General features: G+C 44.4%; 1 protein-coding gene across 1 annotated transcript; it reads left to right on the top strand.

Annotated features, from left to right (window-relative positions):
* Positions 1 to 562: 562 nt before the first annotated feature.
* On the top strand, positions 563 to 15,997 carry LOC144817711 (uncharacterized). Its single transcript, XM_078674473.1, has 3 exons — positions 563 to 696; positions 4,073 to 4,196; positions 13,736 to 15,997. The coding sequence occupies exons 2-3, from the start codon at positions 4,112 to 4,114 to the stop codon at positions 15,820 to 15,822; spliced, it is 2,172 nt and encodes a 723-aa protein (XP_078530599.1). The 5' UTR covers positions 563 to 696; positions 4,073 to 4,111; the 3' UTR covers positions 15,823 to 15,997.
* The last annotated feature ends 1,570 nt before the right edge of the window (positions 15,998 to 17,567 follow it).

The raw sequence follows: 17,567 nt of genomic DNA, 5'->3' as shown, positions 1-17,567 counted from the left end.
GGATGCATGTAGCATGAACCTGGGTGCCTACATGTGCACCATTAAATGCTTTGTCCAGGAAGTACACTTATTATTAGGATGGTGGAGTATGATTTAATGCTCAGGTGGGGCTCCGAATGTCACTCCTAATAGCAGTAAAATGTGCAATATTTGCTCACAGGTGTTTGCCGAGATTATTCACCATCTGGTTAATAGTTAAAGGACGAAAATGTCCTGCTGGTGATTGTTTGCATTGCTTCTGTGGAAAGAGTTCAACCTCGAAAGCTTCCTCCTAATTTGCATTGCAGATTCTATATCTACAAAGATCCCCACTCCACCATCACTCATTGAGTGGGACATCCCACCTGAGGTGAAAGAAGAGAGCAGCAGGCAGAGGTGAGACCTGACACCTTCACTCACTGAGTGTAGGAGATCACTCCTGAGCTGGAAGAAGAGAGCAGCAGGTAGAGGTGAGAGCTGACACCATCGCTCACTGAGTGTGGGAGATCACTCCTGAGCTGGAAGAAGAGAGAAGCAGGCAGAGGTGAGACCTGACACCATCACTCACTGAGTGTGGGAGATCCCCCCTGAGCTGGAAGAAGAGAGAAGCAGGCAGAGGTGAGACCTGACACCTTCACTCACTGAGTGTGGGAGATCCCATCTGAGCTTAGGAAATCCACCTGCGAAGTGACCTGACCTCCAGTAATCAGCCAGAAGGTGAGACGGTTATTCTCTTGGCAACTTTGTGAAGTTTGAATAGATACAAATACAAATGTCTTAGCAGGACATCTCTGCAAAATGTTATTTTGTGTGAAATATCGTCAGAAACAGAAGGACTTTTATTGGCAACAAATGTTTTGAGAACTGCAACCCCTTCTTTTCAGTGGGAAAAAACATCTTCTGCAAGACAAAAGGGAACTTGCAAACCTGTAATCCTTTTCAAAGGGCACACACAGTTCAACGGAGGCGTTTCTCCAACATAAGTGCTTCCATTAAATAAGCATAGTATCCCCCTCTAACACTTCCAACATGGGTTTAAGACTGGTATTCCTTAGGGAACCCTTAGGGCCAGATCTCAAAGGGGTGTCAAATGATCTAAGCCCATATAACATACAAATATTTCTCCTTGTTACGCCTCCCCTGGGAAGGTGCGGCACGTTCATGCATTCCAAGGTCCACCACTCATGGTCAATGCAGGTGAAAGCCAGAATCCCACGCTCCACCCCTGGAATGCCCACCTGGAGCAGAGTAACGTAAGGCAGCTACCTGTGCGGGCTTGCGTTACTCCAGTCTTGTGTGGCTTGGGAAATCACATCTACCTTTTGTGTCGCTGTGAGTTTGCTTTCATGCTGCAAGGGAGACACAAAACCTTGATAAGTATGATCCTTCTATTTTAACAAATTAACCATTTGCAATTGAGAAGCGGTCCTGTCACACTGGGGATGCTGAAAACTATTTCTTTTAGTAGCAGGCATTGGTCCATGGGATAACTGCTTACGCATTACACTATTTGAGACACTTTTTAATGCTTTTATTTATCTTTTCAGGAAAGCATGCTGCATTTAAAAAAAAATATTGCTTTATTTAAAAGCAATCATAGATGTGGTGGCATTCTGACTGCAATGTGGGTTGTAATTTGCAACCAACGTCATTAATATCAATCATGTAGGTTGAATTGCGACCCACTATGGTTCTGTATTTTGTGGAATGACCTATTAGCACATAGGTTAGTTCACAAAGTCACAATGCATTGTGTGTGAAGTGCATGTGTGCAGATTGTGTTTACTTTTACGAATGGCCACCAACACTCCTAATGCCACCCGCAGAGCTCGTGACCAGAGCAACCCTCTATTTTCTTGTCCCACAATAGCACACACTTGCATGATGCTTCTATCAATGGTGGCTGCTAGTTAACATAGTGTTGTGGCGGTAACTATTGTCTTCTAGTGTACCCTGCCCCTTTGAACAGAGAACACTGTCCCCCATGTCACTAGTACAGATATCCTGAGAAGGGGCAGGCACTCTGTTAGTGTCTACATAACTGTTTTAGCATCTGGCTACACACAGCTGTAGATGTCTGGTGGGAACTCTAATATTATCATTGAAATTACATATTGCATATATGTCCATTATGTCTCAGATAAAGTAGGGGTGTGATAGGTGAAGATTGCAGTGCACCCCTCATCCATGGAGGGGCGTCCTGGAATCTGTGTCGGATTAACATCTCCTCACCCTCGGGCAGGCACACTTCAGAATGAAGGCAGATGTTCCACCTCTGCATCCCACCCAGGAAGAGAGGCATGGCCTGTGGATGTCAATGTGACCTCACGAGCTCTAGACCTGCTTGAGTGCAGGGGGAGAGTCTACTGACTCTCAAATACCCTCCCCACCCCACTGAACCCTGGTAGCGCCTGTCACCCAATGGCTGCCCCGCAAGGCTTCAGCCCTCCCTCCCAGAGCTGCACACACAGGAGCGGGCTCCGCCCTTCACTCACTCTATCGCGACAGGTCCTGACTATGGATTGGTGCAGACAGCTGAAAAAACTTTGTCTGCGCATTTGAATGATTTGTCCACAATAAATAGAGATGGTTGTGGCCGCTCAAGGGGCGGTCATACCCTACTATACGGCCTACCTGTTAGACGGCCGAGAGCAGGTTGGCAGCAGCAATTTTAAAACTAGCATCAGCAAAGCCAGTGTGCCTCGCCTTTGGAGCTTATTGGCTCAGCCAATTGCTTCTGATGATGCTGTACCTCAAAAAAAAAAAACAGTAAAGGCGCAATGACACATGCATGAGAGCACACGCACTCACCAGCGGAATGAGTACAGAGGTCCTTGGGCTTGTGGGTAATATGGAGGAGTGTGTGGGGGTGGGTGAGGGAAAAGCAGCACACCTAGGGCAGGGGAGAGAAAATCAAAAGGGAGAGAACACCACAGAAGCACATAGGTGAGAGAAGGCAACACTGAGAAATGCAAGAATGCGAAAGTGTAGCGGAGGGGGAAGGAGCAGTACACAGGCAAGAGAGTAAAACGAGGGGGGGAAGCAGACAGCTGCATTTGTGTAGTGCTTATTGTTTAATAAAAAAGAAACGAGAAGCCGGTGGAGGGAGGAAAAGCAGACAAGACTAAAGAAAGAAAAATGAGAAAGAGGAAAGGAGAGAAGGACATGGTGGAGACAGCTGGAAAACGAAAGCACTCTTGTGGAGTGCTTCAGCAAAAAAATTGTTCCCTGAAACTGAGCAGTAGAAGGATTCATGTAAAGAGGTTATGCTACAAGGGAAGGACAAAGGCAAGATGGACAATGCAAGTCATCCAATAAGAAGCAAGCAAATGAGAGTGGCAATAAAGACACCCTATCGCAAGCAGAGGTGGGCTTTCAAGACACTGCAAAATCTTGGTAAGCGGACAGTAGATCTTGCGCAGCCAGAGAGCTTGCACTGTCTCGGAGGCTCGACCTAACAAGTGGGTATCAGGCACCTAGTATTGCTTTTGTTATGTGGGAATAGTGCGTGATCCAACAACAGTTTATTGATGAGATGGATCACAGGGGAGTCTCTTGCAGATGCATCTCCATGAGAACATGGAGTCAGCAAAGAGCTGAATCTCAAGACAGGATTGGTCAACTGCTGGTACCTGAGCCATGTCTTTTATCACCACTCCAATGTCATAGTATAGACGGAAGCAGACAGCAATGCACTGCAGCTCCAGAACTGCTGACAGTCACAGCAGGGGCAGTGTGGACCCGGGGATGGAGGTGAGTCTGTCAACAGAGAGACTCTTCTGATGCAGCACACCCAGCATGGGAATACTACACCCAACCTCTGTCACCCTGAGTAACACACCTTCTCCATCTCTTGTACTTCTTAAGCACTTCAGTGTGATGGGGGGCTGTGTGTTTGGACATGTGAGCTCCTGGGGGAGAAAAGGTGCAAGCATAGAAAGGTTGAGGTAGAGACAAACTGCTGCAAACCTCACAACCTTTCTATGGAGTCTTTGTCAGCCACAATGCTGTTCTAGATTGTCACAGCTTCAGATATTTAGCTGTCTCTGTTTTTTACATCAGTGCTAAATGATTTCTCTGCCCTCCTATGCAGGACAAAGACCCGGCAAGCAAATCGCTGAAACCTGCCACCATGGGACCCCGAATACTGATTTACTCGCTGCTCATCGCGCTCTCCATTCTGGAAAGCTCCTATTCTGGTCCAGTTGCCATTTACAGTAAGTGACCTGACACAGGAGTCTGAAGCACTTCAGTTTAAAGAGTGACTTCATGCAGGGACAGTGATCATGACACTATTAGACCCCCCCCCTGCAAGAGGGTGAAGGCCATCCCACCCTTACAAAGAGTAATAAAAGCACCATATATTTGGTCAAAACCTTGCCACACCCCAGATATGCTGCCGCTCAGCTTTAGTGATGTCTCCATGGTATTCGTGCTCTTGGACGTGACTTAGGCCTTAAATAGAGGTGATCAGAGGAGACCCTATTCACTGAGCTGCTTCACTTATGATACACACACAAACAGGAGTTTGCACATCAGGACCACCACTTTCCTGCAAGTTGTTTTGAAGACTCAAATTTCACTTTCTTGAAAGAGTGTTGAACATGTGTTTTGAATAAATTAATGCAGCAGAAAGCTGTGCACGTTTGTCATTATTCTTATCTTTTAAATGTAGTTCCAGAGGCTCCCAACAGAGCTTGCCAATGCGCGTAAAGTCATGACTTGGGTCGGTAATGAAACAGTACAACAGTCATATGTGTCTCTGAGGACAGAGAGCAGGGCTCATCCATCTGTTTGAAGTTATGGTTTGGGCAGTTAAATAAAGAAGGGACTAAAGTCACATGTGTCGTCATTGAGGGGCACACATCAATGTGTGTACATTCCTGACTTAGCCAGTTAATAGAAAGGGACAAAAGCCATGTGTGTCACTTTGCAACCGAGCAGCGTTCATGCATGTGTGTAAAGTCATGGATTGGGCATTTAGCAAAGAGGTAAGAAAGCCATAGACATATCTAAGGACACAGCGTTCATCCATGTGAGTAAAGTCATGGATTGGGCATTTAGCAAAGAGGGAAGAAAGCCATAGGCATATCTAAGGACACAGCATTCATCCATGTGTGTAAAGTCATGGATTGGGCATTTAGCAAAGAGGGAAGAAAGCCAAAGGCATATCTAAGGACACAGAGTTCATCAATGTGTTTAAAGTCATGGATTGGGCAGTTAGTGAAGGGGGAAGAAACCCAAATGTAAATCTAAGGACACAGCATTCATCCATGTGTGTAAAGTCATGGATTGGGCATTTAGCAAAGAGGTAAGAAAGCCATAGACATATCTAAGGACACAGCATTCATCCATGTGTGTAAAGTCATGGATTGGGCATTTAGCAAAGAGGGAAGAAAGCCAAAGGCATATCTAAGGACACAGAGTTCATCAATGTGTTTAAAGTCATGGATTGGGCAGTTAGTGAAGGGGGAAGAAACCCAAATGTAAATCTAAGGACACAGCATTCATCCATGTGTGTAAAGTCATGGATTGGGCATTTAGCAAAGAGGTAAGAAAGCCATAGACATATCTAAGGACACAGCGTTCATCCATGTGTGTAAAGTCATGGATTGGGCATTTAGCAAAGAGGTAAGAAAGCCATAGATATATCTAAGGACACAGCATTCATCCATGTGTGTAAAGTCATGGATTGGGCATTTAGCAAAGAGGGAAGAAAGCCAAAGGCATTCTAAGGACACAGAGTTCATCAATGTGTTTAAAGTCATGGATTGGGCAGTTAGTGAAGGGGGAAGAAACCCAAATGTAAATCTAAGGACACAGCGTTCATCCATGTGTGTAAAGTCATGGATTGGGCAGTTAATGAAGAGGGAAGAAAGCCATATGTATATCTAAGGACACAGCGTTCATCAATGTGTGTAAAGTCATGAATTGGGCAGTTAGTGAAGGGGGAAGAAACCCAAATGTAAATCTAAGGACACAGCATTCATCCATGTGTGTAAAGTCATGGATTGGGCAGTTAGTGAAGGGGGAAGAAACCCAAATGTAAATATAAGGACACAGCGTTCACCCATGTGTGTAAAGTCATGGATTGGGCAGTTAGTGAAGAGGGAAGAAAGCCATATGTATATTTAAGGACACAGCGTTCATCCATGTGTGTAAAGTCATGGATTGGGCAGGTAACGAAGAGGGAAGAAAGCCATATGTATATCTAAGGACACAGCGTTCATCAATGTGTGTAAAGTCATGGATTGGGCAGTTAGTGAAGGGGGAAGAAACCCAAATGTAAATATAAGGACACAGCGTTCATCAATGTGTGTAAAGTCATGGATTGGGCTGTTAGTGAAGGGGGAAGAAACCCAATTGTAAATCTAAGGACACAGCGTTCATCCATGTTGTAAAGTCATGGATTGGGCAGGTTGCGAAGAGGGAAGAAAGCCATATGTATATTTAAGGACACAGCGTTCATCAATGTGTGTAAAGTCATGGATTGGGCAGTCAGCGAAGAGGGAAGAAAGCCATATGTATATTTAAGGACACAGCGTTCATCCATGTGTGTAAAGTCATGGATTGGCAGTTAGTGAAGAGGGAAGAAAGCTATATGTATATTTAAGGACACAGCGTTCATCCATGTTTTTAAAGTTATGGATTGGACAGTTAACGAAGAGGGAAGAAAGCCATATGCATATCTAAGGACACATCATTCCTCCATGTGAGTAAAGTCTTGGATTGGTCAGGTTACGAAGAGGGAATAAAGCCATAGGCATATCTAAGGACACAGCGTTCATCTATGTGAGTAAAGTTATGGATTGGTCAGGTTACGAAGAGGGAAGAAAGCCAAATGTAAATCTAAGGACACAGCGTTCATCCATGTGTGTAAAGTCATGGCTTAGCCAGTTAATAGAAAGAGTCAAAAGCCTTATGTGTCTCTCATAGTGTGAAGGAGAGCTCATCCATGTGTGTAATATCATAGTGTGGGCAGTTAGTAGAGAGGGATGTGGGCCATATGTGCCCCTCAGATTGAAGAGGAAAAGTTACCCATTTGAGTAACATCATGATTTGGGCAGTTAACACCTTCGCTGCGGCGGCTATTCCGCAGCAGCGCTAAGGGGGCGGCGGGCCGCGCGGCACGCACATGCTGGTGACGGAACCGCTCCGTCACCAGCTGCGGTTGAGCTGTGCTGATGACGGAGCGGTTCCGTCATGGCCCCGCCCGCTCAATAGAACGCCCAGCGCAGGAGCGGAATCCGCGCCGCGCAGGCACGTCGGGCGGGCCATGACAGAACCGCTCCGTCATCAGCACAGCACCACCGTGGCTGATGACGGAGCGGTTCCGTCATCAGCACAGAAAGAGTTAAGAGAAAAGGACAAAAGCCACATATGGCTCTGTCTAAACCTGGAAGCGAAGAGCTCCATTGAAGAAGGATGTCCTTGATGGGAATCACGACCTCGGTGCCGCACTCTATTCTCACTGAACCCATCCCTTTGCTAGGCAGAAGACAGTACTGTATCCAGAGCTGATGCAGTCCAGATAGTGCATTATAACTTATCGACTTACACACCGATCAGATCAAACCAAGCTCTATTCGATTTTATGCCTGTAAAAGCACAAAAGCAGACACAGCAATATAAACACGTCTTACCTATAAAAATCTTATTTACTTACACACACTCTCTGTATCCTCTAAACTACAGCAGAATACACACTTATACATTCCTTCAACAGACCCTCACACCCTATTTGGCCTGCTCAATCTTTGGTAATGGCACTTATGTTGTTATGTCACTGCACCCCGCAAATTTTGCATCGGCATCCTGCATTGTCATATCAATGAATCTGTGACTGTAGACAGAAAGTAGTTTTTTTTAACCTGTGGTCTTGGCACAACTCAGGGTCCGGGATAACTAATTAGTGGGTCCCGGACTGCTTACAAAATTGAATAATATTAACAAATCAATACAATATACATACATAAAGAATCAATTGTAAAATTGAAATTTCTAAAAACTTCTGAAATTGTGTTGGAATTTGAAATTGGAAGCCAGAAACTAAAGGGGTCATTAGGATGGAGGGCGGACAAAGTCCGCCCGCCATCCTATCGGGAAATGGGACGGCCCGCCATAAGGGCAGGGGTCCCGTGGGGGCTATTAGGATGCGCTTGCCACAGTGGCGGGCACATCCTGCATTCCTGTCATTGTGGTGAGCGGTGTACTCAGCACGTCCGCCACAATGCCAGGAAGGCATGTTGTGCACTTCCATGCAAAACATGGCAGGCACCCCACGGTGCCTGCCATGTTGTGCATGGAACTGCAGGGGGGTACCATAGGTCCCCCCCATGTGCACCCGCCACCCCCCAGAGTCCCTGGGGGCCCGCAACAGGCCCCCGCAAGCAATCCCCAGCATTTCCGCTGAAGAAAAGCATGTTTCCGCCCCCATCCTAATATTGCTGGCGGTGTCTAAGAGACATCACCACCATATTAAACTCTTTTCTGCCCGTTCAATTTAATCTGACCGGGCGGTAAAGCAGCGGATTGTCTTTCCGTCCGCCGCGGTCCCCCACCATAGTAATATGGCAGTGGGAAATGGGTGGCGGGTGGGCAAGGATCTCGGGTGAATCGCCACTGCCATGCGGGCTGTGGCGATCCGCTCGAGATCCTAATTGGCCCCTAAGTTGGTATCTTCATATTGATTCCTGAGAGCAGTGCATGTGTATCACACAGAGTATAATATAGACAATGGGTGGCCTCAGTTGAGTTTAGAAAATCTCTAAGCTTCCCATTGAAATTCAAATGTAATTTGTTTGATAATTAAATAAAATATTTCATATTTTGTGATTAATGCATGCATGTCTCTATTTTTGTGTTTTATTTTGTGGTTCAAATCATCCAGCATGCTCAGGCCAGGCTACTCAACTTCCAATAATAACTCAGTGAGGGTCTCAGATTATAATAACGAATCAACAGGGATACCTGGGGTCCAGTAATGATTAAGTGGGGGTCATCGGAAGCCAGAAGGTTAGGAATTACTGCTATAATGGCCCATGTAGGTTCAAAGATTCATACTTATTAACCGGGGGCCACTAGTTTTCTTGGGGATTCCTGGTGACTGGCAATATTTAAAGAAGGGTCCATATACACAAACACACTAAAAATTCATGGATTCTTCAATTATTTAATCTTCCCACATATGCTCCTCATTTTACAACAGAATATGATTCCTCTGTTTTTGTGGACGGCATCTAAGGAACAAAATTGCTTTTAATTCCATTGGTAATGGAAACCACACACACCATCTCTATCAAAATTGTAAGCACCATAGGAAGACAGTGGATTTATTCAGTTTCCCAGGGTATTTCAGCTGCTGGAATCTCCATGTGAAAGCCCTTGAGCAAATAAGGAATTGCAAGGGGAATCCAACCCACAATTACCGATCCTCATGGTAACTATTCATTTCTAAGTGAATCCTCAGGTTGGTGGGATTTGTATCCCCAAGTGAGTTGTCAATACTCCTGGCATCAGTAACTCTAGGTGTGGGGAAATACAAGTCCATTCTTGATAATGAGAGCCTATATGGGTTGTATTTGATTCCACATTAAGTTTCAATCACTAAATTTGAGGCACTGCCCAACAAAATATCTTTCAGTCAATCCTCCTTACTGTGTGTCAGACCCAGTTTTATCCTCTGATGCTCTGAAATGTATTGCCTGAGGTGTATCCTGCACTAATTCTAATACATCCATGTCTGATATTACTAGTATATGCCTAGTATAACCATGACTTCTGATATGGTCAGAACATCTAGTTGATTTGACTAATGTAAACAGCTGCAAACCTGCAGTCAGAGAATTACAGCTTTGCACTGGGGAAGATTTTCTACTTTCTCCAGAAACAGTTCATCCTGATACCCTATGCAACATTGCAGTTTTCCAGTCATGCTTGAGGAACTCATCTCAAATTCCTATATGTTCATTTGGATCATCATTTCCAATGGAGTATCTGTGTGCAATTTAGTCAGGGAAAAAAGTCAACTTAATTCTGCAATTGCACGTTTTTTTCTTCAGGGGAAAAATAATATTTCCATTGAGGAATCACTTAGCTAACACCCACGAAGTTTGGGGATAGTCTTCTACCCTACCATGCCTGGAAAATAAATTCTTCCTGTCCTTGCTAAGAGAAAATCTCCAACTAGGTCTGAATGGAAAAGGGTCAGAAGAGAGCTTGTGCCTGGCACAGCCGTATGTGTATGTGGGCATTGATAAACTTTCAAGGCTGACCATGCATTGGAACACAAAATCTCATCCACTCGTGTGAGATTCGCTCCTGCAATGTATTGAACTGGCTTTGGGTAATATTACGTAAGAGTGGTCAATTTTATGCAGCAATATTAACTTTTGCGAATTCATGTTGCTTTTGTGAGATGCAGAGGACTTTGTGAATTGGGTTCACTATGTGTAATCTGCCTATGTATGTTTATTATGTGTAGTATGTCCTTATATATCATGCCTGTGTAGACGAGGATTTGTTCCATGTCTGATATGCATCTATATACTGATTGCCAATACTCTTTAATTTGACTAAAATTGTATGTATAACATACCTACTTAAAGGAAAGGGGCATTCAGCCACCTCTCTTCAGCCATTGGTTGGTTGCATTATTTGCATTTTGCATCAGCCCACTACAGCATAAAGTACTGGGCAATGGGTCAGTTTATTTAAGCAAGGTAGTTCCCTAAGTACCAGTCTTTCTGTTTTTGCGTTATAATTACTTTAGTGTTGTCTCTGGGTTTAGTGTCCAATTTGCCGACAAGACCATTTTGGTTTTAGATTGATGGTGGCCGAGGAGCTTCATGAGCAGTACAGTTTTACAAAAGCATGGCAAAACAAACAAGAGTTGCCAAAGGTTGGTGGCCAACACCAACGCTATTGCCTTTGCCAATTCTTGTTTTGACACGGTGATTAACTCGTAGTTTACAATCTCCTAGGAGCACCGTCTCACCTTCACTGTGTATGCCTGATATTCCCTTACACTTGTCACTTGTGTCTCCTTGGAGGCTCATTTTCATTTTCACCTTAATCAGCAAAATGACCTCGATTCTGAAACCTTGAGACTGAACTCGTCTCTTTCCGATGCACTTGACCTGGTTTCCCCTCTTGCTCCTGTCACCTCCTCCAGATCCCGTCCCTCTGCCCCCTGGTTTTCTCCTTTGCTACGCGAAGAGAAGAGTAAATGCAAGCGGTTGGAACGTAAATGGAGACTCAACTATGATCCCTCAGCCAAATTGGCTTACAAATCTGCCCTGAATGCATTCCATAAACTTAAACGCTCCTCTATGAGAACCTACTTCTCCAATCTTATTCAGCAGGCGCAGAATTCTTCAAAAACTCTTTTCTCTATTGTAAAAGATTTTGTTCACCCCCCTGCGTCAAAATCCCTTTGTACCCCTTCACAAGATCTTTGTAATGGATTATCTGATTTTTTTCAAGAAAAGATATTTAAACTCTCCTCTTCCTTTGCAATGACTCCGGTCCACTCTGATGACTATTTTTGTCCCTCCTCCTGCTCCTTTAATTCTTTCACTGAGCTAACTCCAGACCTTGCGTTAGCTTTGCTACGCAATGTTAAGTCTGGTTCCCCTCTGGACCCTGTCCCGGCCAAAGTCATGGGCATTCTTGCCCCTATTCTAGTGAACCCGTTTCTTTCCATCTGGAATTCCTCTTTGTCACATGGTCATTTTCCCTCAGTTTGGAAACAGGCTAGGCTTGTTCCCATATTGAAAAAACCTGGTGCCGACCCCTTACTTTTTAGCAACTATCGCCCCATCTCGCTTCTGCCTAAACCTGCTAAAATTTTGGAGAAGGTGGTACAGAAACAAGTGGCAGTGTAACTAGAGTCTAACCAGCTGCTTCATGACTCTCAGTCCGGCTTCAGGTCCGGTTTTAGCACTGAGACCGCACTGCTTGAAGTCTCTGAAATTATCAGGGAAGCAGTGGATAGGGGCGAGGAGGCCATGTTGGTCCTCCTCGACCTATCCGCGGCTTTTGATACTGTCTCCCATAAAATACTTACCACCCGCCTTCAACAGCTAGGGGTCGGTGGGACAGTGCTGGCTTGGATCACCTCTTTCTTGTCTAGTCGCTCTCAAAGGGTCATGATGCACCCTTTTGAATCCGAGGACAAACCTCTCCTGTGCGGAGTGCCCCAGGGCTCTGCTTTGAGTCCACTACTATTTAATGTTTATGTGGCTCCTTTGGCCAAAGTAGTGGAGTCCTGGGGGGTCAGGGTGGTCTCCTATGCTGATGATACTCAGCTTATTTTTTCATTCCGAGACCATTCTGACTCCCTCTTCTCCAATTTTAGAAACTGCCTTGGAAACATCTGTACCTGGATGTCAGCTAATCATCTTGCCCTGAACACCGATAAAACGGAGGTTCTTTTCTTTAGTAAGAAATCTCCCCCTCCTGCAATCCTCTGGTGGCCTCCCATCTTGAATCCCCCTCCCTCTCCTGTGCAGGCAGCTCGCAATCTTGGCTTCACTTTTGACAATTCCTTGTCTGGAAGTGCTCAAGTCAACAAAGTAGTAGGGTCCTGTTTCTCCAAACTACGTATGCTCCGGAAAATCTTTCCTTTCCTCCCTCAATCTTCTCGTAAAACTGTGGTTCAGGCTCTTATCACTACCCATTTAGACTATGCCAACAGTCTATATGCAGGTGCCCCCCTCTACCTCATTGATCGCCTGCAAATAGTCCAAAATGCGGCAGCCCGGCTTATCGGTAACATCCCTGCCCGTACTTCAGTCAGAGCCTATCGACAAGAGCTTCACTGGCTCCCCATTCTACGACGCATTGATTTCAAAATACTGATCCTGACATTTCGGGCTATACATGGAACTGGCCCGTTATATTTGAGAAAGCGTCTCAAAATTTATGCCTCAGTCAGACATCTCAGATCCAACAATCTGCGTCTGCTGATGGTTCCTAGATTCAAGCTTTCTCGGACTGGCGGCAGATCCTTCACCGTCACTGCCGCCAAGCTCTGGAACGGTCTCCCCCTTGACCTCAGGTTTTGCGAATCTGAGCCTATCTTTCGTCGCAAACTCAAAACCTGGCTGTTCACTAAGCGGTAGGATCGGGCAAGATCTATTGCGATTTCTTAGACCCTCTGTATGATTTGATTCTGGTCTCTCTTTATGGAGATAATCATGTAATTCTAGCGCCGGGACACCTCCGTCGGAGGTAGCTGTGCGCTCTATAAGCTTCAAATAAATAAAATAAAATAAATTTTCCAGTAAGCCCTTGTTTTAGTCATTTCATACATATTCATGAAATAAGGCATCAAAGAGGGAGCTGCCATTGAACAGGATGTGCACTCGGGTCATCCGGAAGAGATTACACGCCCTATTTTCTCATTATTACATGTCAGATGAAAAGTTACTTAAAAACGTGTACATTGCTCATTCGGCCATGGATTCTTGTTGCTACATAGTTTAGAGAAAAGGTTACATTTGTCCAAAATTAAGAACTTTTGAAAACAAAAGATGACCCTTGTATTTGCTGCCCCACATGTTAAGTGTGGTTCTGTGAGAGGGATTAGCACAGCAGTAGGAGCTGCAGTTTACATATGTTTGGTTTAAAGAATGAATGATTTGACCTCTCCAAGAAATATTTTCCTCCAGATGTTCGGTGTTATTTATTTTATTCTTTCAAGTTTAATGGTCAGCCACTAATTAATCAATTTTTTTAAAACTGTTTTCCCTAGGATTCAAGAGGGAAGTGGACTGTAAATCTTCAGCTGCTAACCTTGACGATGCAGTCAGGAGTGTCACTAAAGCTGAGGACGTGAGGCTGGAAACCGAGCTGATGATGAAACCCTACGCCAACTGGGAAGAGTTCCTGGTGCCCGCCCCCATCTCCATCGCCATTCTGGGAGAGCTGGCAGCCATTTCATCAGGCCAGGGGGACTTCTCTATCAACCTGAATCCACCAAATGATGGATTCAAGTACATGAAATACCCAGAGTCCTTTGCTGCCACCCTAATGCAGGTCTGCAATAAAGCTTGGGTTTCCTTCAGCACTGCAAACAAAAACATGGATCAGATCAGGCTCCTCACAGGTTCCATGCCGGAGGCCAATGCAGAAATTGTCAAGATTCTGTTCCAGAAGACTGCTATTGTTAATGCCCTGCTCCCACAGCGCCTCAGCGCTTTGCTCAGTTTGTCCAATGAATGCATATCATTAGCTCAGTCTGTGGAGATTAGTTTTAGTGACACCATTCATCTAGTCCAGGAGGTGCTTGAAGCTTGTCTGAACTCCAAGAAGGGCTACGAGAAGAAGCTGACTGATGTGAAGATTGCCCTGGAACAGCTCACCATAAGAGAAGCATCTTCAAACAAATCTGTGCAAATGGCAGAGGAATTCAAGAAGACTACTGAGACTCAACTACAGGATGCATCAGATGCTTATAAGAAGGCTTTGGATAAAGTGCCCTCTGTGTGGGAAACCATAGGTGCTAATTTTGTGGGTGGCCTTCTCGATGCACTGTCTTTAACTTTGTACAAAGTTATAGACAGGTTTCTTGGTCCAGGTGGCCCTGCCAGTGGTACTGCTGGTAGTGTTGGTACTGCTGACACAAGGGATGTGAAGTCCACCCAGGCAACCCACAATATTTGCTCCAAGTCCAATCAGATGACAGTTATCACAGACGGCCTTCGAAAAGTCTTGGATAGTACAGGCACAACTATTAACCTAAAGATTGTTTATGATGAGAGAGAGAACGCAGTGACAACAAACTATGTAAAAAGACTGTTATTGTCTTTGAAACAGGATGTAGCGGATGAGGCTGAGTGTAAAGCACAAACACTTATGGATGCTGTTTTACTATCTGCTGTTGCTATTTGTGAAGACTTGGAGAGAGCTGCATTATCTCACAATACAGATGACAAGACATTGAAATCAATAGCTCAAAGGATACATTCACTGTTTAGCAGCTCATTAAAAGTTGATTCCTACTGTAAATCAGTGACTTACTCTCAGCCTTTGCAGCAAAAGCCTCCAAATGCAGCCAGCACTCAAGGCCATGTCGGCATAGGCACTCAGTCTGCACAAATGGCACAGGCACGAGTGGAACAAGCCAACCTTCATTTAAAAAAAATTCAGGACATGTACAAGGAATCCTTTGAGAATGTCAAAAGAGAAAATGAGAAACTAACAGCCATCCTGGTTGAAATGAGGGGGCACAAACTGGAGGAAATTGATTTTGTTACAGCCAAAAATATGCTCATTAAAGGCTTGGACGCCCTGGGGAAGGTAAAGGAGCAGTGGGAGAAGATGATCCGCTTCTTCCAGATGATATCCAGCCTCATTAGTTCCTGCCTCTCAAAAGATGTCAATAAATTAGTGGAGTCCGCCAAATCGGTGCAGAGCATCCCCAATTATTCTTCTGAAGCCTTTGTGAAGGACATGTTGTACAACCAAGCCTTCAAAGCCAGCAACATTGCCAACTTAGTCAACATGATCTCGTCTACCTACTGCGAGGTGTCACAACGCTACCTGATGGACCGCGTGAGCGCTTTAGGAAGACTTATCACCATGACTCCCTCAAATCCTGCATTCCAGTTTGAGCGCGAGAAGTTACAAAGTGGTTGTGCTGAGGCTCAAAAATCAATCCAAGATTTGGTGATTTCAAAAAAACAAGACTTTGACAAGAGTATAGAGGCAAGAGTTGATGCAATCAATTGCCAGTTGGGATCAGCCATCCCACCCATGTCAGCAGCCGAAAAGAAGCAAATTGGTGAGGCTGTGAATGCAGGGGCAAACACAGTGGAAGATTCAAGTAACATAAGTTGAGACATATTTGGCTTTGTCTAAGAGAGCAAAAAAGTTCTCTTTAAGTAATGGGTAATCCCTTGAGGTTTGATTTGGAGGTGGTGGGTGGAAGCTGTTCCATTCAATGGATTTGGATAGCAGCAACTTTACATTTGGTGTATCACAATTCTTGCTTCAAATAAATGTTGTCCATTCTTGAATTATCAGCAAAAAAGTCTTTATTTCGATTTTCAAAATCATAAAAGACAGAGTACATCATTAGTTAAAAAAACATCAGATATAATATGCGTTCTACAATCATCCAGACTAATGTAAAAATCGCAAATATATTTACATATGAGTTAAAAACATTGTTTCATAAAATGACAAAGTTGTAAATACAAAAGATAAAAGCACCTTTAAAAAGCGCATAGAAAAATGGATGTACTTAAAAACACAACAACTATGACAGTACAGTTGTTTCCTTTTATCGGCCCATAAAATGGGGACCAAATTTAGGCAAAGGGTCAGCAGGTGTTCATCTATCTCGGGGTCTAGACAGATATTTTATCAACATACCCATTCCATCTTATCTCAACCCTCAAGAATAGAAATAAAAAAGTTAGCATACCTCATCTTGTTGGCACGGATGACCCACATCCAGCTCAAAAATGTTGCCACTGCTACCACTATAGAATCTTTGGTGTTTGTCGTTAGGATCCTTAAGGCCTCCAGAGCCAATCTTGTGCCCCGATTCATTCAAAAAAGGTTTAAGCCATTTGGTCCTTGGTGGATTATAGGCTGGGCATACGAACAAAATGTGCGCTAATGCCTCAATTTGGGCACGACATGAAATGCATTTGTCATCCGTTGGCGGATGCCAACTACTAGTAAGAGATCTTATAGGGAGTGAGCCCACCCTGACCTGGTGATACAGTTTACTGTCTGTTGGCATGATGATGAGGTCCCAATAGGTTTCAAACTTGGTCTCATGCTTAAGCTCCAGGAATTCTCTAGTCAGGGTGGGCCTCATAATAGAGGAGAACCGCTTAGTTTTGACCATATTCCAGTAGACTGCCTTAAAGTTCTTTTTAGATGGAAATAGGTTAGCAGATGGGTCCTCCCACAGGGTACTCATCCCCATATTAGCCAGGGTGGTTTTGATGTTATTAAACCAGGAGATCTTGTATAAGCGGCTCAACTCCCGAACTTCAAGGAGAGCTTTAGCATACAGAGTAAACTCAGGTGTGGTCCAGAGCCTTCTCCAGAATGCTATAGGTCTGAAGCGTGCCGAGTCCTCTATGCTGTAGCAACCCAAATCAAGATAAAGGGGCGTTAGTGGGGTGGATTGCAGGAGGTCTATTAGTGCCCTAATGAATTTATTTTGGGCTAATACCAGCAATGTTATATCCTCAAAGCCCCAAAGTTCAGTGCCATATAATATTGAGGTACTGATTTTAGAGTTGTAAATCCTAAGGTTGGGGACAATGGGTTTGGTTTGAGAAAGCCTCTGCTCTTTTATCAATACACCATCTAATTGTGCATGTTTTAAGGCCAGCATATCGATCTGGGCCTTCCAGTTAAGTTTCCTACCTAGTGTTACACCCAGATAGGTAAAAACATCAATCTGTTCCAAAGGGACATTATTCATATACACTCTCCCGGTTATGGCTTTGGATTTGTGGAGCACCATAAACTTTGTTTTCTCCACATTTACCACTAATTCATGGTCGTGGCAGAACACCTCGAAGCATGACAGAGCGGACTGCAGGCCCTGACGAGTCTTG

This window comes from Lissotriton helveticus, chromosome 2_1 (assembly GCF_964261635.1).
Source record: "Lissotriton helveticus chromosome 2_1, aLisHel1.1, whole genome shotgun sequence".
Classification (NCBI taxonomy): domain Eukaryota; kingdom Metazoa; phylum Chordata; class Amphibia; order Caudata; family Salamandridae; genus Lissotriton; species Lissotriton helveticus.
The sequence above is the reverse complement of the archived record's forward strand: the minus strand, read 5'-3'. Positions and strand labels throughout refer to the sequence as shown.